At 44.2% G+C, this 25,458-nt stretch overlaps 1 protein-coding gene across 1 annotated transcript in view; it reads right to left on the bottom strand.

Annotated features, from left to right (window-relative positions):
• The window catches only part of LOC126191023 (monocarboxylate transporter 1-like), a 105,072-nt gene that overhangs the window by 25,139 nt on the left and 54,475 nt on the right, over window positions 1-25,458 (bottom strand). The window contains exons 4-5 of the mRNA XM_049931722.1: window positions 8,147-8,290; window positions 4,699-5,124 (exon numbers count right to left, since the gene is read on the bottom strand). Coding sequence (XP_049787679.1) covers window positions 4,699-5,124; window positions 8,147-8,290 — 570 coding nt within the window. The remainder of the gene's footprint in view (window positions 1-4,698; window positions 5,125-8,146; window positions 8,291-25,458) is intronic.

The following is a 25,458-nucleotide window of genomic DNA, read 5'->3' as shown; positions in this document are numbered from 1 at the left end:
CATCGCCACCAGGGTACATTAGAGGTTGGTGTTTGGATTGCTCCTACATGCATTGTATACCACGGACACCCCCACATATAATGTGTGAAGCTGATGGAGAGCCTTGTGCACCAAAAGCCTTATTGCACGGATACTACAGCAGAGACTTCTGACAGCGATAGTCAACTTGGCCACTGGGAGACAAAACTGTGGCTAACTTTCTACCTAAACAAGACTCAGGCCATCAGCATAACGAAGAGGATAGTGCCAGCAGTTCTGCCATCCGTCATCGTGAAGGAAACAGCCGTGGCGAGGTCCTTTCACGACTCAGGGATCTATATCCAGTCCTCAACTGACACTCTACGCTCCTAACCCACACCGTTCTCGCTATCTACTCTCCTGGAAATGGAAAAAAGGAACACATTGACACCGGTGTGTCAGACCCACCATACTTGCTCCGGACACTGCGAGAGGGCTGTACAACCAATGATCACACGCACGGCACAGCGGACACACCAGGAACCGCGGTGTTGGCCGTCGAATGGCGCTAGCTGCGCAGCATTTGTGCACCGCCGCCGTCAGTGTCAGCCAGTTTGCCGTGGCATACGGAGCTCCATCGCAGTCTTTAACACTGGTAGCATGCCGCGACAGCGTGGACGTGAACCGTATGTGCAGTTGACGGACTTTGAGCGAGGGCGTATAGTGGGCATGCGGGAGGCCGGGTGGACGTACCGCCGAATTGCTCAACACGTGGGGCGTGAGGTCTCCACAGTACATCGATGTTGTCGCCAGTGGTCGGCGGAAGGTGCACGTGCCCGTCGACCTGGGACCGGACCGCAGCGACGCACGGATGCACGCCAAGACCGTAGGATCCTACGCAGTGCCGTAGGGGACCGCACCGCCACTTCCCAGCAAATTAGGGACACTGTTGCTCCTGGGGTATCGGCGAGGACCATTCGCAACCGTCTCCATGAAGCTGGGCTACGGTCCCGCACACCGTTAGGCCGTCTTCCGCTCACGCCCCAACATCGTGCAGCCCGCCTCCAGTGGTGTCGCGACAGGCGTGAATGGAGGGACGAATGGAGACGTGTCGTCTTCAGCGATGAGAGTCGCTTCTTCCTTGGTGCCAATGATGGTCGTATGCGTGTTTGGCGCCGTGCAGGTGAGCGCCACAATCAGGACTGCGTACGACCGAGGCACACAGGGCCAACACCCGGCATCATGGTGTGGGGAGCGATCTCCTACACTGGCCGTACACCACTGGTGATCGTCGAGGGGACACTGAATAGTGCACGGTACATCCAAACCGTCATCGAACCCATCGTTCTACCATTCCTAGATCGGCAAGGGAACTTGCTGTTCCAACAGGACAATGCACGTCCGCATGTATCCCGTGCCACCCAACGTGCTCTAGAAGGTGTAAGTCAACTACCCTGGCCAGCAAGATCTCCGGATCTGTCCCCCATTGAGCATGTTTGGGACTGGATGAAGCGTCGTCTCACGCGGTCTGCACGTCCAGCACGAACGCTGGTCCAACTGAGGCGCCAGGTGGAAATGGTATGGCAAGCCGGTCCACAGGACTACATCCAGCATCTCTACGATCGTCTCCATGGGCGAATAGCAGCCTGCATTGCTGCGAAAGGTGGATATACACTGTACTAGTGCCGACATTGTGCATGCTCTGTTGCCTGTGTCTATGTGCCTGTGGTTCTGTCAGTGTGATCATGTTATGTATCTGACCCCAGGAATGAGTCAATAAAGTTTCCCCTTCCTGGGACAATGAATTCACGGTGTTCTTATTTCAATTTCCAGGAGTGTATAAGTGCCTCATACAAGCTCTCCTCGGACATACCGCAGTTGCTTGGGCCAATGCTGCCGACGCCCACATCCGATTACTGCAACAAATTCAGAACAGGATACAGCGACTGGCTCTTCACTTTCCTTGGGACTTTCCTTTGCGAGAACTGCACATATTGGCTGATGTGCTGTGACTGAAAGTATGATATCGAGAAATTGTGAGGCAGTTCTGAAATATACACATCCGAAACCTGGGCAACAAAGGCGAGTGCCTAGCTCACTCTGCGATGGCCACACTGCCTTCAGGACTAATGTGGTACGATAATTTAAAAAATAACAAAAATAATCGTAAATAAAATAAACAACATCGGTACTTCGGTAGCATCAATACGTTCCATTAAATTTAGTGCAACTGATGGTACCTATATGTAAGGACCAGAAGAAAACCCTGCAAGAGGGTTGCAGGTGAAATAACTTCAAACGGAAGTTGGTATTGTCCAATACCGAAGCTCGTGTCATCGTCGTCTGTCCTAAGCCTCGCACTTCTCACAATCTGACAATAAGCACTGAGCTTGATCCAGCTTTCATTTCTGCAATGGCTGTCTCATAGCAGTTGCTTTCTCTCTTTCGCCGATAAGTTAATAGCAAATACTAAATAACAATCTGCAATATTTCTGGAACAATGGTTCAAATGACTCTGAGCACTATGCGACTTAACATCTGAGGTCATGAGTCGCCTAGAACTTAGAACTAATTAAGCCTAACTAATCTAAGGACATCACACACATCCATGCCCGAGGCAGGATTCGAACCTGCGACTATAGCGGTCGCGCGGTTCCAGACTGTAGTGCCTAGAATCGCTCGGGCACCCCGGTCAGCGTGGAATAATCGAATACACAGACAGTTAAGTAGTAATTTCCTGGAGATGAATTTTCTAGGAGAGCTAAGTCTGTGTTTATCAGACATACAATACATTGATTGAAATGCCGGGAAGTAAATAGAGAATTCTGGTATTCTCTGACATTTCATCCACCGGAATTAGACAGGGCTTTGCGACACCAAAACTATAATGTTGAACCTAATAACCAACACGTTTCCAGATTGTATTTCTCCAAGTATTTCATGCCATATTAGCATCTATTAACATATCATACATTTTGTACTTTCTGTTCTTAGTACTCTTTTTGAGTTCTCCTTGTCAAATTTTCCACAAGTCTCTCAAGTATATTCCTCTGAATCTGATCTTTAATTATTGTGTTCAAATACGACAAAGAAAGTGCCTCTCATAGGTGATGTTGATGATGAGGTCCCATTCTCCGAGGAGCGTAGGGGACGATGCAGGAGACCAGCGCCGCTATATTAGGCAAGGTCCCAGCGGAGGTGGTTTGCAATTGCCTTCCTCCAACCGTAATGGAGATGAATGACGATGATGAAGACGACAAAACAACACCCACTCATCTCGAGGCAGAAAAAATCCCTGACCCGCCGGGAGTCGAAGCCGGGACCCCGTGGCAAGACCACGAATTGCGGACTCTAGGTAACATGTGCATAATATGGACACTAGAAGATTATGTATTCAAGTCCTTTCAATGTCCTTCACAGAAGAATTGCCCTTTATATTGGACCAGATATGTTCGCTATGCTTCAGTGTTGATGTCGGTGGTCCAAGGTAGGTGCTCCTACTCGTTGTCAGGAGTCCAGAGGGTAGCAGTTTTATTGCTCAGCAAAATCTGATATTTAGCTTAGGTCTTGAGGTCTACATAGGCAAACTTCAGAGATAGTGGTCTCTGTATTTCAAATTGAGGACGTGAGATAGGACAGTAATTTGCTAATAAACCATTATTTCACTACTCTTAAGCTAAATAATATGAACATGTGTGAGCACTCGATTCATTGTTACCATTTGAGCTCACTGATAGTGACAGTTGGGAGGTGCACATTTTTGATCATGAGTACTAAACTTGAGAATATGTAATTTATTTGTGTCAGATACTCTCAGTAGGTCCCAGTCAGAATGGGCTGTGAAAGACCCAAAGTATGTACAACTTAAAAGGTCACGTGATCCCTATGAACTCGCTCAGATCGCCCGGGTTCCGGGGTTCGATTCCCGGCGTGGTCAGGGATTTTCTCTGCCTCGTGATGACTGGGTGTTGTGTGATGTCCTTAGGTTAGTTAGGTTTAAGTAGTTCTAAGTTCTAGGGGACTGATGACCATAGACGTTAAGTCCCACAGTGCTCAGAGCCATTTGAACCATTTGAAATCGCTCAGATCAATTGTGAAAGTATGTCATATGATGTCTATCCTGTAAGTACCTGCTACAAATACAGGCAGTGTTTACGTCTGAAGACTAAAATGTGTTACCTTTTTAGCATGGACTGGTAACAAGTGAAACAGAAATAGTAACAGATCATGACAATTCACAGATTCAGAATTTATTATGTATTTCACATGACACAAACACACACAAATCTTGCATTTCAATCTTGCAAAACAGAGGCGATCAGATGATACAACGTCAATTGCTGCTCTGACTAGGTGCCATTGACTGCAGTTACCTACATGCCAATACTACTGACGCACACACTAGTCTAAGAAGGCAGCAATACCCAATCCCTCAGTCGAATGTGGCAACTGAACAGGCAGCGAAGTGCCTATATCATGTATTCTTCCTAACTATTTCATTTGCTAAAGTGGCAAAAATCCTATCTACCTCTGGTTCAATTGTTCATCATTATATTTCAAAGATTAATACTTGTGCGTATTTCATCCCTGTAGGGGCGGGTGCGGTCTGGAGGAAAGGGATATGCATATATGACACTTAAGCACAGAAAGCAAGACTCTATTGATAACCAGGTCACAGCTGTGTAACATAGCATCATAACTTTCTCTGGTGGATGTACTGTTAGTAGAATCACCACTTACCAAGATGGCTGGGTGGAGCACCACTTGTGTTGCTCAGTTCGCAGGTAGCTAGCGATGGGTCAGAGGCGCCCTGCCTCGATCGCTTTTCCTGACGTCTTCCAACTTCAGTTGGGGAGCGGAGAGCGCCAGCCTCGGCTTCACCCTTGAGTGGCTCCAGCTCTCTGGCGACTGGTCGGCGCGCGGCGTGCCACTCGAGCGGATGGAAGAGCAGGCTGCCCACCAGCCCGTGCGCTGACACGCCACTCATGATGAGCATGGCGCCGCCGAAGCCGTAGGTCTCCAGCAGCACCCACACCAGGTACGGCATCACCATCAGGCTCACGTTGCCGCCCGCTGTAGACATGCCGACGGCGCTGCCCCGTTTCTTGAGAAAGTAGTTCTTGACGGCCAGGAAACCGGACGGTTCGACGAGGCCGCTACCGAGACCTGTGCATCGTACAGGCGAATCAGATGCGCTAAAATGTGGCTTATTGTTCGCCTACAAAAGAAACTTTGCTTAAGGGGCTCCGGAAAGGCTCAAAATCATGAAAAGTTAAATTTTTACTTTTTTGCGTTTTCTGAATCTGCAGACTATTACCTTTTAATAGATATATAATTTATTCAATTCCGAAGACTACAACTATTTTTAAATTTTTTTTGAAATGTGTTCTACATGGGCGTGACCCACTGTGGCGCTGTTAAACTGCTGTCAAATGGTGTTATTAATAACGTCCGTGTTCATCAGGTACATTTTAGTGATGTGAGATAAAGTATATGTTGTGGCTAACCTGTGATGGTTCAATATATATCGCTGGTGTGATTGCCGATTGTTTCATGTTTATTTACTCTGTCGTTATCTCGAAAATATTCGTAATTAATTCTGTTTCTTGAGTCTCTGTTTTGTTGAAGTATAATAATGAGTAAAAGTAAAGTTATTAGAAATCCTCTGAAGGCTTTTAAGAAAAGGAGAAATGTTGGAAAGCCTAAGGTATGTGTTATTACTGTAAATTATAACATTCTAACATGGTACGAGCGATGCTTGCTTTAGACAAGGAACGCCTTCGGGCTGCAGACAGGGCTGTAAAGAGTCTAGAAATACAAGCAAGAGTAAACAGGAGGAGGAACAAGAGGAAGCTGGAGGAGGAGTTTGCAGAGGATGAAGATAATCCATCCTATGGACCTGGAATGCACTAAAAAGTTAATCCAATCTTTGTAACTCGATTCCCAAAACTTTTATTTTCTCATACTAATTACATGTTTTCTAAGGATCTTCCAAACATATTTGTTTCAAACTTTCAGTAAATGTTACACAGTACCTTCTGCATAATTTAACACAGCATTTTTCCAAAAAACTGTATATTTTTGAATATATAAATAAAAAATTGCAAAAAAATGTTGTGAATTTTCATTACAATTGAAAAAAATCATCTTTAATAACTAAACTAAAATTTTGTAAAATCCCTGTGTTAGGTTGTAGCCCATATTCCAATAAATAATTTGTAAAAAGTTCAACTTCCTACCTCAAATACTTTGTGAGGAAAGATGTAATTTATAAGCGTTATTTTAACATTGCAAGTATAGGGCGTTCCGGAGCCCCTTAATGAAAATGTTTCGAGAAGGAATGGGCATGTATTGGGCCTTGGTAGTAAGGATCATGATTATAAGGCAAGCAGGGGGGAGGAGAAGGGTGTGGGCAGGTTGATGTGCTTCCATTGCAAACTTCTCTAGCCACTGGGCAGAGAATGTTTTGAATATGAATTCGTGTTCAGAGACTCACCATTTCCATGCCGTAGGAACAATGTTCAATGCTAAAAATTTGTCTTTCATACAGTGAGCCAACTGTTTCCATGTCAACTGTTCCCATGCCAAAAGCCCAGCTGGATAATCTTCACTACGCGCTCTTACCTCAGTCAGCGACAGTCTGTACCGAATATTTGGAGGACGAAAAGAGACATAAATGAAAAGAAGGTAGGAATGTAATGTACACAAGTACGTGAAACGCTGCATCAAGTGCTCCAGATGAAAACACTTACTGCAAAACAAGTGCCATGCTCGTTGGCTACAAAATAAAAGGCTCCAAGGAGGAGAAGACAAAGTTTTGTGTTTTTAAAAGGTGGAGCATAATACGATGGATCTGTGTTGTCGGTGCACAACAGTAGAAACATAACTGTATGCTCTATCAGTCGGAGAGCGGAGGGAATTAGGCACTGAAAAACATGAATATCGTCGTGTTCGCGGAAAAATCGTGACTGTGTTTTGCGATTTACATGGTCTCATCCTGAGTGAAAAAGAGAAAAACAATGATTTTCTCTCATTAAGCGGCGTTACTGATGCATCTGGACACGGTTCAGTGCGTAAGGAGTATTCTTGCATGGAGAAACGTCGCCTTCTCAGAAATGACGTATTCTGACCTAAAAGGTGCTGGAAACCAGCATCCAAATATTGCTTCATTCACCCTGTTTCACACATATAGCCTGATAGGATGCTTTTGTTTCTGTTTAGCCTAAACGAAAGGCACGGTGAGAAGAAACTTTCGTCGAATAAAATATTTATCGGTCCTCTATACGAGTATTATGCGTAACTGAAACAAATTTCTCTTTTGAATGAATAAAACATGGGACTTCTATTGGACTATATCTATTAGATTCAATGTCAAATTTATGTCTTTTGTCCCTAAGTGGTGGCAAGGACGGTATGTAACCAACTCGGCTTCAGGATATAATGAAAGAAACAAATTTCTTGGTCAACACATAATAAACAATTCACAGTTATGATGTGAAAAAGAAAACAGTAGTCACTTCAGGGGCATTGATAAAGTCTCTCAACTGGAGTACAGCTTGGCGTCATTGGTCAGTCCTAACGATGTCCTAACAGAGTGCCCCTCGGTCGATGTGCATGCTGGCTCCTGGCACATTAGCAGAGCGCTGGCTACTGATGGGATTCCAGTACTCAAACCAATGGGGAAGCGCAAGAGCGGTAAACTGGGTTATCCAAGCAACAGTTTGCTATTCGACGTCATGTTGGCCACAGGCTGGCTGGTGCTTCGCTGGTAGAGCGCTGGTAGACGACGGGAGATCAGTGATCAAACCAGCATCAATTGCAGCGACAATGAGCTGCAGATGGGCTCGGACACAGGGAGAGGTCTGTCCAGAGTCTATCTCAGAGCCAAGTTGGAAGCAGCGTGAATGTTTATAATCTGCAGTTATATCATTTGCAAGATCATGAACTGATTGTGCAGATCCACGCTGCATACATTCGAAGAGACACACAAACGAAATGAGAGACAAGACATGGTAAAAGAGGAGAAAGAATGTAAGAGAGTTTGGAGAAAAGCTCAGGGACAGTCCCGGAGAGTCTGCAATCGCAAAGGGGAGACAGGAAGGGAGAGAAAGTGGCGACGGAGAGGGAACCAAAAGGCACAAGAAAAAACTACATAAAGAATACTCACAAACTAAAACAATTAACTGACCTATTAACAAGCTGTAAGTAATGATTATGTGGGTGAATGAGTTGGCGAAACTCGTGAGGAACATGCCTCCCGCAGTAAACAGACTGCCGACGATGGACACTTGACGAATAGAGAATTTCTTCAGCAACGGCCCGGTGAGGAGACCTGTGAACACAGTGGAAATAATAATCTAATATAGCAACATACGCTGTCACACAGAAATGATGTTTAGCTTTAAGATATTAATAACATATAAATACAGTAATGCAGTTTTCTTCCTTTCACAAATTACTGTCGTATGTATTTATGACTGAAATCCATTAGCTAGTTTCCGTCTTTGAACCCCATATTAGGCTTTTAACGGAGGTGTGTATAGTTTATCGATGTAAGTACACTCCAGCCAGATTCCATTCGCCGGTAGTGACTGGTTATAAATCTCTGTCGGTTCGCCTCCAAATACGTGAGAAAATCCTTAACTCAATAGCCATGATCATTACCTATATGTGTGTGGGAGAAAGAATACACTCCTGGAAATTGAAATACGAACACCGTGAATTCATTGTCCCAGGAAGGGGAAACTTTATTGACACATTCCTGGGGTCAGATACATCACATGATCACACTGACAGAACCACAGGCACATAGACACAGGCAACAGAGCATGCACAATGTCGGCACTAGTACAGTGTATATCCACCTTTCGCAGCAATGCAGGCTGCTATTCTCCCATGGAGACGATCGTAGAGATGCTGGATGTAGTCCTGTGGAACGGCTTGCCATGCCATTTCCACCTGGCGCCTCAGTTGGACCAGCGTTCGTGCTGGACGTGCAGACCGCGTGAGACGACGCTTCATCCAGTCCCAAACATGCTCAATGGGGGACAGATCCGGAGATCTTGCTGGCCGGGGTAGTTGACTTACACCTTCTAGAGCACGTTGGGTGGCACGGGATACATGCGGACGTGCATTGTCCTGTTGGAACAGCAAGTTCCCTTGCCGGTCTAGGAATGGTAGAACGATGGGTTCGATGACGGTTTGGATGTACCGTGCACTATTCAGTGTCCCCTCGACGATCACCAGTGGTGTACGGCCAGTGTAGGAGATCGCTCCCCACACCATGATGCCGGGTGTTGGCCCTGTGTGCCTCGGTCGTATGCAGTCCTGATTGTGGCGCTCACCTGCACGGCGCCAAACACGCATACGACCATCATTGGCACCAAGGCAGAAGCGACTCTCATCGCTGAAGACGACACGTCTCCATTCGTCCCTCCATTCACGCCTGTCGCGACACCACTGGAGGCGGGCTGCACGATGTTGGGGCGTGAGCGGAAGACGGCCTAACGGTGTGCGGGACCGTAGCCCAGCTTCATGGAGACGGTTGCGAATGGTCCTCGCCGATACCCCAGGAGCAACAGTGTCCCTAATTTGCTGGGAAGTGGCGGTGCGGTCCCCTACGGCACTGCGTAGGATCCTACGGTCTTGGCGTGCATCCGTGCGTCGCTGCGGTCCGGTCCCAGGTCGACGGGCACGTGCACCTTCCGCCGACCACTGGCGACAACATCGATGTACTGTGGAGACCTCACGCCCCACGTGTTGAGCAATTCGGCGGTACGTCCACCCGGCCTCCCGCATGCCCACTATACGCCCTCGCTCAAAGTCCGTCAACTGCACATACGGTTCACGTCCACGCTGTCGCGGCATGCTACCAGTGTTAAAGACTGCGATGGAGCTCCGTATGGCACGGCAAACTGACTGACACTGACGGCGGCGGTGCACAAATGCTGCGCAGCTAGCGCCATTCGACGGCCAACGCCGCGGTTCCTGGTGTGTCCGCTGTGCCGTACATGTGATCATTGCTTGTACAGCCCTCTCGCAGTGTCCGGAGCAAGTATGGTGGGTCTGACACACCGGTGTCAATGTGTTCTTTTTTCCATTTCCAGGAGTGTATGTAGACTCGGAACACACCTTCTAAGAACTCAAGACCATTCTTTTTCGTGATGCTTGACGTCTTTCTTTTAACATCTTTGACTGCAGATACTTAAGAATTCATACGCCACTGTTGCACTGACAAATCGTACAGTTCATATCTTAACCATATCTCCGACTTCTGTTACACCATACGAACCTGGCAAGGGACAGTTACAAAAAAGATTATCGCACAATTCTGTGGACAACCGCTGTCATGACTGAATTACAATTCGTTGAGTTTCCTATAGTAACTATTCACATGGCATCAGTCTTTGTCACAACTATATTAACGTAGGACACAGGTACCGTTGTTTCACAAGCGACGGTGCACTTCAAAAAGCAGTACTTTCACTCTTTCTTTCTTTCTTTTGCTTGTGCCTTTTTCCCGCAATGACGCAGGGTCGGCATGGTTAATCGGAATTGGCAAGGTTAATTTAAGTGGTGGCCGGATGCCCTTCCTGCCACCACCCCGTGCCCCCCCAGGATAGAATTAGTGTAGCCCAACTGTCTTCGTCTGGTGTAATCCATCAAATAGTGCGAATGTGTGCAGATGTCTGCGAGCCGTGTAACTGAGGCGGAACGTGGGGACCAGCCCGGTATTCACCTAAGGGGATGTGGAAAACCGCCTAAAAACCATATCCAGGCTGGCCAGCGCACAGGCCTCCGTCGTTACGCCGCCGGGCAGAGTCGACATGGGGCCGGCGCGCCTACCCAAGTCCACGAAGCAGCGCATTAGCGCTCTCGGCTAACCTGGCCGGTCAAAAAGCAGTATTTTCACTGTTTTGCACTAATTTGTTTCATTCAGTATTTTTCAGGGACACCAACTACTCTACGCACCAACCATTGTTATTGAATTTTTCAACAGTTTTATTACCATGCAACGGTCCTCTATAAAGCTTACACAGCTGCGTCGTCCGCAATATATTTACCCACTTACTAGTATGACAATGCACCCGCACTGTCCTGGACGTGTACATTGATTCGGTTGGGAAGGGCATCATAAAACGACTGTATCCTCTCCTGACGCAAACTGGCTCACAACTGCTGTAAATGGTGGTTGATATTCTGAGCACCAGCAGTGGGACGAAGATGAGATCCAAGCTGGTCCCACACATGTTCTATTGAGATTGAGTACGAATGTGATGGTGATGCTGGTCAAGGGAGCACCTCAACTCCCTGTAGGCAGTTCATAAACACATGTACCACTTGTGGACGAGCGATGTTCTATTGCAGAATGTCGTCACGATGCCGTTGCGTGATGGGTAACACACGGCTACTCAGGATCTCTGTGACATACCGTTGTACCATCAGAGTTCCTTCCATCACTAGGAGCTGTCACTGATGACCCCCAACACCCATGACGACAGTAACAATGCCTTGGCTGTCCTGAACATTGTAGGAATGGGACCTCTCCCCAGTTGGCTGCCATACTGGACGATGATACTTATCCAGGGTAGTGCAGAAATGTGATTCATTACTGAAAACAATGCGACACCATTCATCAGCAGTCCATGTTTCCCATTTAAGGACCCACTCCAAACGCAGCCGTTTGGTGTTGTGGTGTTAACAGCGACCTACGTATCGGACGGCACTTCCCTGGTCTGGGTGCTGCTAGCTTCCGACTAATATTGTGGGAATCCATAACTTGTTCTAGCATAGCAGACGCAGATGAGAAGGGGTTACATCATGCTTGTCGCAAAATACAGAGATATTTACCTGCCATAAAGCACACAGCAAAGTACAAAGAGGGTAATGTTAGAGTTAGTTTTTTTTCGTGGTTAAAGTATGGTACCCTTATTGCGCTTAAGGAAACGTTAAATGTTCAAGGATAGGAAACCATTTTACAGCCTTCTGTAACGTGTAGAGGAACTGTTTCTCAAACGATGACAGTGTCAGAATGACAGTGGACCTTCTCGTAAAGCAGAAACTGTGAGGCAATGGTTTGTGGATAATAATATTTCTGAAATCGACTGGCCTGCCCAGAGTCTGCACCTGAACGCAATGGAAGACCTCTGGGATGAATTCTAACTTCGACATCGCTCCATATTGCCGGCCGGGGTGGCCGAGCAGTTCTAGGCGCTACAGACTCGAACCGTGCGACCGCCACGGCCACAGGTTCGAATCCTGCCTCGGGCATGGATGTATGTGATGTCCTTAGGTTAGTTAGGTTTAAGTAGTTCTAAGTTCTAGGGGACTGATGACCTCTGAAGTTAAGTCCCATAGTGCTCAGAGCCATTTGCACCATCGCTCCATATTCCAGGGTCCAACATCCCTGCCTTCTCTAGTTTCGGGTCTTGAGGAAGAATGAGCTGTCACTCCACCACAACATTCAGCATTCACTGAAAGTGCCCCCGAAGTGCCTGGATACTTTTATATATCCGCCCCTTGTAGCTGTGTGGTCAGCGCGACGGAATGTCATAGCTAAGGCCGGGGTTCGATTCCCGACTGGGTCGGAGATTTTCTCCGCTCAGGGACTGGTGTTGTCCTTATCATCATTTCATCCCCATCGACACGTAAGTCGCCGAAGTGGCGTCAACTCGAAAGTCTTGCACCAGGCGAATGGTCTGTCCGACGGGAGGCCCTAGCCACACGGCATATATATATATATATATATATATATATATATATATACACTCCTGGAAATTGAAATAAGAACACCGTGAATTCATTGTCCCAGGAAGGGGAAACTTTATTGACACATTCCTGGGGTCAGATACATCACATGATCACACTGACAGAACCACAGGCACATAGACACAGGCAACAGAGCATGCACAATGTCGGCACTAGTACAGTGTATATCCACCTTTCGCAGCAATGCAGGCTGCTATTCTCCCATGGAGACGATCGTAGGGATGCTGGATGTAGTCCTGTGGAACGGCTTGCCATGCCATTTCCACCTGTCGCCTCAGCTAGACCAGCGTTCGTGCTGGACGTGCAGACCGCGTGAGACGACGCTTCATCCAGTCCCAAACATGCTCAATGGGGGACAGATCCGGAGATCTTGCTGGCCAGGGTAGTTGACTTACACCTTCTAGAGCACGTTGGGTGGCACGGGATACATGCGGACGTGCATTGTCCTGTTGGAACAGCAAGTTCCCTTGCCGGTCTAGGAATGGTAGAACGATGGGTTCGATGACGGTTTGGATGTACCGTGCACTATTCAGTGTCCCCTCGACGATCACCAGTGGTGTACGGCCAGTGTAGGAGATCGCTCCCCACACCATGATGCCGGGTGTTGGCCCTGTGTGCCTCGGTCGTATGCAGTCCTGATTGTGGCGCTCACCTGCACGGCGCCAAACACGCATACGACCATCATTGGCACCAAGGCAGAAGCGACTCTCATCGCTGAAGACGACACGTCTCCATTCATCCCTCCATTCACGCCTGTCGCGACACCACTGGAGGCGGGCTGCACGATGTTGTGGCGTGAGCGGAAGACGGCCTAACGGTGTGCGGGACCGTAGCCCAGCTTCATGGAGACGGTTGCGAATGGTCCTCGCCGATACCCCAGGAGCAACAGTGTCCCTAATTTGCTGGGAAGTGGCGGTGCGGTCCCCTACAGCACTGCGTAGGATCCTACGGTCTTGGCGTGCATCCGTGCGTCGCTGCGGTCCGGTCCCAGGTCGACGGGCACGTGCACCTTCCGCCGACCACTGGCGACAACATCGATGTACTGTGGAGACCTCACGCCCCACGTGTTGAGCAATTCGGCGGTACGTCCACCCGGCCTCCCGCATGCCCACTATACGCCCTCGCTCAAAGTCCGTCAACTGCACATACGGTTCACGTCCACGCTGTCGCGGCATGCTACCAGTGTTAAAGACTGCGATGGAGCTCCGTATGCCACGGCAAACTGGCTGACACTGACGGCGGCGGTGCACAAATGCTGCGCAGCTAGCGCCATTCGACGGCCAACACCGCGGTTCCTGGTGTGTCCGCTGTGCCGTGCGTGTGATCATTGCTTGTACAGCCCTCTCGCAGTGTCCGGAGCAAGTATGGTGGGTCTGACACACCGGTGTCAATGTGTTCTTTTTTCCATTTCCAGGAGTATATATATATATATATATATATATATATATATATATATATATATCGTTGTGGGCACGTATATAGTATACAAGCGGTGCCGAGTCGAATGAGGAATCATTCTAGCGACGAAGTAGGCTGCAACTGAGGAAATACACTGCCATATGCGACTCTGATAAAGGGCAGATTGCTAAGGGTCGGCACATGGAACGAGTATCTGGGAAACGGCGATGTCACTGTCCGCGTGCTACTGTCGTATGTGTGGAAAGTGGCTGAAGGCAGCTCTGACAACACAGGAAAATGCAAGCACAAGTGTTTCGAGCAGACCGTTCACTTGTTGAACGTGCAACTCTGCAGTAATCGACCCATGCGTATTCTCATGTTGACCAATTTTGGCTGGCAGTGAGCCATCGTCGTGGAACCGCAGATCAATGGAAACTTGTCACCTGATTGGATGAATCAGTTACGCCGTCATTCAAGCTCCTCGAAATACGCACCGCGCCAAGGACGACGGGGAGGGGGGTGGGGCCAACAGCATTAGGCTCTGAGGGACATTCGCGTGAGCTTCCATTTGACATGGTAGTAATTGGAGACTCCATGGCCTACGTGGTTATTATTCGGCACCACTTGCTCACGTTCGCGCTTGATGGCTTCCCTGACGGTGATGGTGTCACCCAGCGGGACAACTGCGTCGCAAGGTCAGAGCAGTGCTGCGCGAGGTAGCCGCGTGGTCTTGGGCGTCCTGTCACGGTTCGCGCGGCTCTCCCCGTAAGAGGTTCGAGTCCTCTCTCAGGCATGGGTGTGTGTGTGTTGTCCTTAGCGTAGGTTAGTTTAAGTTAAATTAAGTAATGTGTAATTTAGGGACTGATGACCTCAGCAGTTTGGTCCCATAAGATCTTACCACAAATTTTCATTTTTTTTTTTTTCAGAGCAGTGCTACAGTGGTTTCAAGAGCACGGTATTGAACTCACGTTGATGTCTTGGCCACCAAATTCTCTTGACGTGAACCCGGCATCTAGCCTGGACGATATCGCGCGCCTGTTGCGCACCTGTAAACCACTGGCCTTAATTTACGGGAGTTACGTGACTTTTGCGTAGACATCTAAGTAAACCTACGAATGCCTTTTCGAATCCACTCCACGAAGAGTCGCTGCCATATTGCGTTTCAAAGGTGAATGTTTCGGCGCATCAGTGTAGTTCGCAAAGCACTTTTGGTTTCCCCTCTCATACACAGCTTTCCTGAGATGTTGGGCGTCACATTTTATGCAGTGCACTGGCTTGCCACAGTGTCGCACTTAAGGCTCGACGCCCTGGCGCCTACTCACTGTGGACTGCTCGGTTTGGACTACAGTTTAGAGGCAGTAGCCCAGACGTTTCATATGGAGATTCATTCTTATTGTTTTGCGATGAGCCAAGTGTAGCCACCAGCAATATAAATGAGTGGCAAAAAACACAGAAAACGTAATCTGGGATGAGCAACTCGACATTTAAATCCCGTGCTACTGTATAGCAAACCAGTTCCTTGACTACTATGGCACTTCCCGTAAATTAAGGCGTAAGAGAAGGGCAGAAACTGTAGAAATAAAGAAAGTAGCAGATTTAGAATTTGTTGTCCTCTTTTTTTAGGTCATCAGTCTTCTGACTAACTAGTCACGACTTCCTTTCTTGCTCCTACTGCCTCATCACAGAGTCCCACAACGTCCTCATTTTTTTGTTGGATATATTTCAATCTCTCTTCCTCTCTCATCGATTTTGCAGAGAACCTCTCCATTCTTATTTTATCAGTCACATAATTTTCAACATATAATACCGCATGTCAGACCTGTGATTCACTTCTTTTTTATTTTCTCACAGTCCATGATAAGCTTACAAGCAATTCTGCGCTCCACACGAACATTCTCAGTAATCTCGTCCTCATATTAATCTATATTTTTTAAACAAATAGACTTCTTGTAGCGAAGAGTGCTCTCTTTGTCTCACTTTGTTTGCAATGTAAGAATTCCTTCACTTCCCCTACGTTGCCTCCGATTTCGATGTTAAGTTTATGGTTAAACTCTTATTGCTACTCCTCATTACTTCCGTCTTCCTGAAACGTCCCCTTAGAACAATTATACAAGACTGTGCTTAACCTGACACACAATATTATTTAGCGCAACGCAATCTGACTTTCAAAAATCCCTACAAAAGAATGGCCCTGACTAACATTAACCTATACCTTTCACAAATCACTTACCTCACAAAAATCTTCTTTACTGGAACTACTGCAATACAGCGAGCGCCACTACTGCCAGCTAAATAAAAGATTCAAACTACTGAAGGCTCTAACTACTGATAGGGATAGTTAGCAAATGAAAGATTTTAATAGAGAACAAACACTGTATTTACCTTAATATCATCAAAAGTCATAATATATGTAATTTCAAAACTCCGCCATCTCTCTCCCCACATCCACCACTGCTGGCGGCTCACCTCCAACTGCCCAACGCTACGCGCTGTTTACATCCAGCTGCCGCTGCCTAACACTACAGTGGCAGACAACAATGCAAACTAGCCACAGACTGCACACAGCACAGCCAGTGATTTTCATACAGAGCGCTACGTAACGTTGCCAATAAGAAAACATAAACAGCCTATTTACATAAATAAAACATAAACAGCCTACTTACATAGCCCCCATGCTCCCCATAAAAAATTTTACAAAATATTTTTGGGCAGTGGCCAATAATGATTTGAAAAAATTTTTCATAATTACAATAACAAAGATATCAAATGCACACACTTATTTATACAATGTTGGTCAAAAGCTAAAATTTTCTCACAGTCCATAAAGACAGTCCTGATCATTCATCACAGTAAAACTGCCGTTTCTTTTATCAAAGTCTGAGCAGTAAAAGACAAAGCACACGGAAGTAGTGGATGTCCATGCAGTCTTGAAGAAGTAGTGTTGTCCTTCCAACAGAAAGACAGTGCTGACTCTTGACATGCTGACAGGTAATGGGCCACAACAGAGCAAACCCACAGCAGAGTCATTCGACGTTTTGAAGAAGATTGGTAGGTAGGTCATCACAGAGCAGACCCACTGTAGTCCTGGTAGAGATTACGGTATTGGTGGGCCACCAGAGGTGCAGACCCACTGCAGTCCTTGTAGAAATAATGGTTTTGGTGGGCCATCAAAGATGCAGACCCACTGTAGTCCTTGTAGAGATGGCCAGCAGCCATCTGTTGTGACTGTGCAGGTGCACAATCACCATTGAAGAGTCTTGCAGATAATATAGCAAGTCCATAACCACCACTTGTGCACTCACAAATTTTTTGGAATTGTCCTTAGTACCAGCAATGCTGTTATCCAGTCCCTTGCTGAATTATCAACACACATGCAAACACTAACAGTCCCTACTTCTCACATATTGTCCATATAGTATGACCAACGGAAATGTGTGCAGTGAAATGTAACTTACAAGTTACTAATATGATGAACTGGTGTCAATTACCATTTTATAACATGAGAATACAATTACAAAGGTACAAAATACATCATTAAAGAACATAACAATACAGATAACATTTGTAGTACAAGCTTTACAAAAGAATCGAAATAACATATACATCAGTGTTACAGGAATTATGACATGAGTAAATACATAAAAGATCAGAAGAACGTTTGAAACATCAACTTCACACATGAGCAACAAAACGGAATAAATAATTTCTAAGCAATAACATATTATTAATGCCAATTATATTTGAGGATAACAGTATTCCTCACCATAGTGAATGTAGCTTAATATTAAAAGAAGAAAAAATTCTATGAAACTACACAGAGACAGGAAGAAAACAAATACACAAGGGTACACAAACACATAGTGGGATAACACAAAAGGAAAGGACAGGGTTTGTTTTCAGTGTAACATTTGGTACTGCAGTCCAACCCAAAACTTCATTCCACAGATAATTCCTCTTATTTCGATATTTGCTCTAGCCAAAAAAATCCTATCCAAGCATGCTTTCTGTATTTTTCTCGTATAACCTCTCAGTGCATTTCTTCAAATTCATCGCAACTCATTCTCTTATATAGTCTACTCCTTCTTAAGCTAACTTAAATCTGCCCTGAGCTCAGATGCTAAACTAAGGGACGAGGCAATGCAGCAGCACAAAACAATTAATACAAACAGCAATGACAAAAAAATGGAAAGTGGCGAAGTAAGCAGCATTATAGAAATTAGCAAAGCAATTGCAATATTACAACTAATATAAGGCAATTTGCAGCAAACAATAAAAATAAATCAGTAGTAAAACTGGCTTAACAGAGTAATACAAAGTCAAATTCAGTAACATTATGCCTGGGAAAGAGCAGCAGCAAATGAAATAACTTATATCTAAACATGACATAGCTCAAGCAGAAAAAAACATTACACTAAAGACAACAATGTGGACAAGAGAAATGTATATTTACATCTTAATGTCTATGTAATTAAAGTGGTGCACCACAACATCTTATTGTAAAAAAAATATTACCATGTACTTGAAAAGAAAATTATGTGTTACTGTTACTAGTTCCTTCTTATTGTTCTTTCATTTCCAAGTGCTCCTTTTTTTTAAAGAATGTGGATCATAAAATAATTATTTAATAGATCTGTTGACAGAAAGTGTTCACATTAGCAAATGCATTTTATTTTATAAAAGCAATGCTGCAACACAGCTGGAAACCAGATATCAAATGAAATAAGCAATTACGCAAACCAAAGCATAAAATCATCATTCAATAGCTATGTGGCATTTCGTAAGTCAGTAGCTCTCAACTCTTGTAGAAAGATGCTTGTCGTAATCAGGTGTTCAGATGTAAAAATATTTCCTCCCATTTCATTAGGCATTTCAGTAAATATCATTTCATTAAGCATTTTAGTAAATATCATATCACGAGCTCCACAGTATGCTTCCAACAAGGAAATGTCAATAGCGAGGACAATGGCCTCCCCTTTCTTTTTTTTTACCTGTGCTTCTGACGAGGCACTCACTAATGACTTGTTCTCCCGACGTCTGACACAGCTGCGTGACCACGATGCATTATGTGCAGGTGGTCACTTAGCATTCTTACGGAAATATTTACGACAGCAGTTTCCACTACAGTGACAGTCTCATATAAAAATTTCACAGGTCGAGAATTTACGTTGCAAATGTGTAGAAACAAAATCCTATGAATATAACAGTGTCCAAAAAAATTTTCGCCAGCATTGTGATACATTCATGCATTTACACACATTTCATAACTCTTGAAGTACGATTATGAACAGTTCACACAGTACAGACAAAATACAATTTCGCATGTGTGAAGTAATCCAACTGTGTAATTGTGTAAACATGTGTCAATGATGTAAAAAAAAGTTTATCTCTCAGTTAAATGATCAGATAGCTGTGTAATTTATGTGTTAGAGGAATATGGTACCGATGTGTAAAGTTGTATAAGCAATTACCATATTAGCTAGGGCTCCTTGTGCTCGCCAAACACATGGTACACAAAGTATACATGTACCCCCCTGAGGATTATTGTAATTATACCCTCAGGTGTTACAGATTATATCAATGGAATGAAATGTATCACGGAAAACTTTCTTTGTAATTCAAAAATCTTTAAAAATAAATGTTTTAAGTACAAAATTAATCACTCAAGTACGTGTCCTGTAGCGCTAAATGTGCGTCTTGCTGTAAGATAATCTCTGTGGAAGTGTCGTAGTTATTGTCCTCTGAAAGCTAAGTTCTGCAGAAGTCAATGCACTTACCTCATGATAAACAAAGGTGAAATGCTTTGCGTATAGATATCTTAGTTATTACGCTTATTGTTGTGAAGAAGAAATTACTGTGCTGTAACGTATTGTTGTGCTACGGAAAAGGCAGTCTCATTGTAGCTATACCACAAAAGTTACTATTAAACATGTTTTACTTTCCAGAAGAATTCAGAAAAACTGTGCAGATATAAAACAGATACACCGCAAAACCAACACTGTAAATTGTCACTCATTAGTAACGTCATGATATAATCTTGTAGCTGTCACATAAACTAACCACTGTGTCATCTGGTATCTCTCAGAAAGTACTTGAATTCAGAATGTATTTTCAAGTACACCAAAATGTTGCATTAAAATCTCATTAGCAGTACTGGTAAATGTTCTAAGTATGTGAGCCTTATAGTCGTTACGTAATCGTGCAACTAACAAGCAAGCATGCACACACACAATAACACTGTGACGTCTGTTCACAATAACAATGCATTCGTAATTTCTGTTTAAATAAGTTCTCTTCGTTCTTGACTGGATATTTAACTTCAAACATTGTTGCATGGTAACAGTTTCTAAGTCTGACAATGCATACTATAAATGTGAAGTGAAACGTTTTATGGCAAAGACAAAGTTAAAAAGCAGTTTTACTCTCAATAAACGGTTTTACATGTGAGATGTGGTGTAACCCTTTGCTCTTCTCAGTACGCAGAGTTTCAACTTGAATGCAATTATCATGCGGTATTCGTCTGCAAAGAATACTGGAATTTTGCTCAAGGTTAGCGTCAATGATATTTTTCCCTGAGCCAGCGGGCGCAAGTGGCTGCCTGCGGTGCGAGTCATTGTCTGTTTCTTTGTTGGCGCGCGTCGTTATTGAGATTTGGAGACCTAACTTCTAGAAATTCACCGTGACGAGAGGGCCCTGCCCTGTTTAAATCTCGCCAGTTCTGATGCAATTCAGGTCTGTCGTTACGATTATATCGTCTGTCGTCATGTCGGTAGATTCTATAGTTTCTTTCTTGCCGGTCAAGTGTTGGGGAATTTCTTCCTCAATTGTAACTGCGAGCTGAACTGTTGCGTCTGAAGTTATTCTGTCTCCCGTGATAATAATAGTTCTGATTGCCAAATTGTCTGTTTCTATGATTGTCTCTGTCATATTCATTACTACGGAAATGCGATCTTTCTCTGTGACTATTACTCTGCCAGTGGTTGTCATACGGGTGGTATCTGTTTTGGTCACGATTTACGTTGTAAGAATAGGCTTGTCGTGTCCAATTATTGGTTCTATCGTCATGGAATTGTGACGGATGTGACCTGTAGTTGTTTTGCTCCTGTTTTCGCGTTCCGCGATTGTCAGTGTCAATTTCCAGTTCTTGTAACAGTCCCTGAAAAGCTTCAATGTCTTCTTTGCAACGTCCTGCCAAAATAATATGTCGTAAATGTTCAGGTAATTTGATTAAGCAAATGCGTATGAGTTCTGAAGGGCTGTATGGGTTTGAAAGATATTGATTCTTATGCAACATGTCTTCAAAATATTTGACAAGACTGGAAAATTCAGATTGTTCGAAATGTTTCATCATTATGATGCTATGTTTTACTCGGTCTTGAGTAGCTTGAGACCAATATGCTGAGAGGAACGCATGGTAAAATTCTCCTTCACTGTGACAATCGTGAATGACCGATCGCATTCTTACAGCTGGTTCATTCACCAAGTAGCCACACATAAATTCTAACCTGTGCTCCAATGACCAATTGGGAGGAAAACAATGAGAGAATTGATGGAGCTACGCTTGTGGATGAATGTCGTTGGCAGAATTCTTAAACGTTTTGAATTCACGTGTAGTAATGAACAGCTTATAGTCAAAATCATCGTGTCGGCGAGTAGCATATCGGTCATTGTTACATCGTGTCGGCGGTTCCATCTCACAATTCGGTGTACCTTGCCAATTTCTTTCATAGTTTCCGAAGTGCCCTGAGTTATTATTTTGTGGCTGTTCCATATTTCTATGTCCCTCTTCCCGTATTGGAGCGCGAGTGGCCTCTGAAATACGTAATTCTTGTATTACCTGTGTCAGCTGATCTTGTACTTCCAGGATTTCTCTTTGGTGTTGCGTATTAATTTGATTTTGATTTTGTTTGAATTTTCTAATTTGTTCGCACTCTTCTGTGTCAGTGATGGCTACAGGTCTTGTGTCATTCAGATCATCATCTACCTTTGCAGATAAGTTAGTGAACTGATCCGAAAGTTCGGCTACTTTCTCCGATAGTGTATTTATTTCCTCAGTGTGTTTTTCTGAACCAAGTTTCACAGTGTCCATTTGTGTTGAAATCGTATCTACTGTGTCCTTTAAGTTTTCTTGAGTTTTTGCAAGTTGCGTAACCGAATCGGCAGATGCAACTGAGTCAATTTTAGCTTGCAAGGTGTCGTGATTTTCGTGAACAATAGTTTGCAGTTCTTTTATGGCTGCTTCATGATTCTGTAATGCATTTTCATGACGCGAAAAAATAGGTTGGAAATGCTCACAAATTTGTGTTTTTACGTCATTACAGACTTTCTGACATTTCGATTCAATGTTATGTAACTCAGCAGTTAAATCTTCACGTGTTTGTTCGAGAGTTTGTTCCAATGAGTCTAACTTTTGAAGCTTTTGCTGTGTTTGTCTCTGATTTTGTTCCATTGTGTGTAACTGTTGCTGTGTTTGTCTCTGGTGTTGCTCCATTGTGTCTAACTGTTGCTGTGTTTGTCTCTGATTTTGTTCCATTGTGTCTAACTTTTGAAGCTTTTGTCCCATTTGTTGCATTAATTGTAATAACAATGCACTGGTGTCTGAAACATGTTCCTCAGTGCTTTTCGGCAGTGAATTTGCACCGGCAACATTCACATTTTGACAAGCAGAAAATGTGTCTTGACTCATTTGAGAAAACGGTGAGAACCCAAAACCTGAGTCTACAGTATTTGCAATATTGTGTTCTGTCATTCCCAATTCCTGAGGCGAGCTGTTGCCGACCGATCGATCGATAATGCTTCCCTGTTTACTACCTGTTTCACTGTCTACACCATTATTTGACGCCCGCTCCATTTCCCTATGCACAGTTACCAAATTACTACTTTGAATATTAGTTAATTCACTACATGGTGGCGTTAACACACTGCTTTCGTCTTCACTGTCATTTCTCAGTTTACTTTGGAGCCTAGTGTTACGTTTTTCACACGCCATTATTGTCACAATATTTCACACGACAGCACAGAAAAACACAATTTGAAGAGCAAAAATAGGGGAACACATTAACATAGCACTGAAAATAATATCTAGTTAATTGCAAGCGTAGCTGTGAAATACTTGGTGCAAATCTACATGCATGCCACAACTGTTTTACTGTACAACAATGAAAGGCTGCAACTACAAAGGAGATTCTCTCTACAATTATGCACTAGCAATAAACAAAATCTACACTAATTACACAAACTACAAGAAAAAATCAGAAGATTCCAGTGAGGTATCCTAGCAGGGTCGCCATATGAAACGTCCCCTTAGAACAATTATACAAGACTGTGCTTAACCTGACACACAATATTATTTAGCGCAACGCAATCTGACTTTCAAAAATCCCTACAAAAGAATAGCCCTGACTAACATTAACCTATACCTTTCACAAATCACTTACCTCACAAAAATCTTCGTTACTGGAACTACTGCAATACAGCGAGCGCCACTACTGCCAGCTAAATAAAAGATTCAAACTACTGAAGGCTCTAACTACTGATAGGGATAGTTAGCAAATGAAAGATTTTAATAGAGAACAAACACTGTATTTACCTTAATATCATCAAAAGTCATAATATATGTAATTTCAAAACTCCGCCATCTCTCTCCCCACATCCACCACTGCTGGCGGCTCACCTCCAACTGCCCAACGCTATGCGCTGTTCACATCCAGCTGCCGCTGCCTAACACTACAATGGCAGACAACAATGCAAACTAGCCACAGACTGCACACAGCAGAGCCAGTGATTTTCATACAGAGCGCTACGTAACGTTGTCAATAAGAAAACATAAACAGCCTACTTACATAAATAAAACATAAACAGCCTACTTACTTTCCTTTGGTTTATTCTCAGACCAAATTCAGTTTTCAGTAGACTCTTCATTCCATTCAACAGGTCCAGTGAAGCTTCCTCATACACCGACGAGAACCATTTAAACTGAATTTTCATTCCACTCCTAAATCTGTCTCTTGTTTTCGCCATTGTTTCCTCGATGTACAGATCTATAAGAGTAGACTAGGAAGACCCATCTTTTCTTAATTCTGTTTTTAATCAGAGCATTTCTCTCTTGGTCTTTAATTCTAGTTTTTGCCTCTTGATGCTTGACGTGTTGCATACTTCCTGTCTTTCCCTTTTCCTTTATTATGAGAATTTTGAATATTTTAACTAATTACATCGTCGGTCATTTCTTCAGGTCAACAATTCTTATGCTAATGTCTCGTTATTTCACTAGGTTTGACCCCATACACACACATAAATGCAAACAGGCGACGTCAGAACTGCTTCCCTGATGTCTTAACCTTTACTAAATCCTGACTCATATTCATTTAATAGACCCTCAATTATGCATTCCATTCTTCTACAGATATTACTCTTGTCAGAAAAATTGATGCATAGACAATTACAGTAATTTTGCGATAGTATGGAATTTTCCCAACGACTTCAGAAATTCCGGACTGCTATCTTCTACTTTTAGCTAGCTTGATCTCAAGTCTTCATAATCTCATTCACTCTCTGACCCTAATACTGGATCCCCTTTGTCTTCCAAATAACACTCAGTTCTCATTTTTCCACGTTGTCAGACGGTTCCTCTTCCTCACAGAAGCCATCAATGATTCTTCCCACCTACCCGCTCTCTCTTCAGTGTTCAGTAGTGGAATCCCTTTTCCACTTTTATGTTGACAGCTTTGACTTCAGTTTCACCGAAAGTTGTTGACTTCCCAATACGCTGAACCTGTCGTTTTTTCTACCATTTTGTTTTCGATTTTTTCCTTTTTGCTTAAAAGGATTTCGCTTAAGTTTCCTCTTGTGGTCATTCTTAAGTGCCTGATGTCGCTGTATATCTTTCTTTTTCCGAAATTTTCCATATTTTCTGCGTTCATCGAACAATTGAATTATTTGTTCTGTTACCCGAAGTTTCTTCGCAGCCATCTTCCTCACAAGGATATGAGGATCAGTGACGCATATAACAACATCAGAGACGCTGCACACAGAAGATATCAACGGTACCAGACCTCTAAGAAATAGCTCGCGTAAAAGCGACTAGGCAACCGTATTAGTGAGTCTGTGAGAAAAGCAAGACTCAGGTACGCCCACTCGTTAAATGAGGACTTTCACAGCTTCACGACTTGTGGCAAAATCTACGAGGTCTATGGATAGGTAAACCTCAATAATCTGCAGCTGAACCTCCAGTTCCTGTTGAGGAACGCAATGAGTATTTCGCCACGCTTTCATCTCTATTTGACTATCGCACAAGGATGCAAACCTTCGATTCCTTTGAAGCATCACTGGTTGGTACAA

The sequence above is a fragment of the Schistocerca cancellata genome, chromosome 6, assembly GCF_023864275.1.
Source record: "Schistocerca cancellata isolate TAMUIC-IGC-003103 chromosome 6, iqSchCanc2.1, whole genome shotgun sequence".
In the NCBI taxonomy this organism is placed as follows: Eukaryota; Metazoa; Arthropoda; class Insecta; order Orthoptera; family Acrididae; genus Schistocerca; species Schistocerca cancellata.
This window is presented reverse-complemented; position numbering and strand designations above follow the sequence as displayed.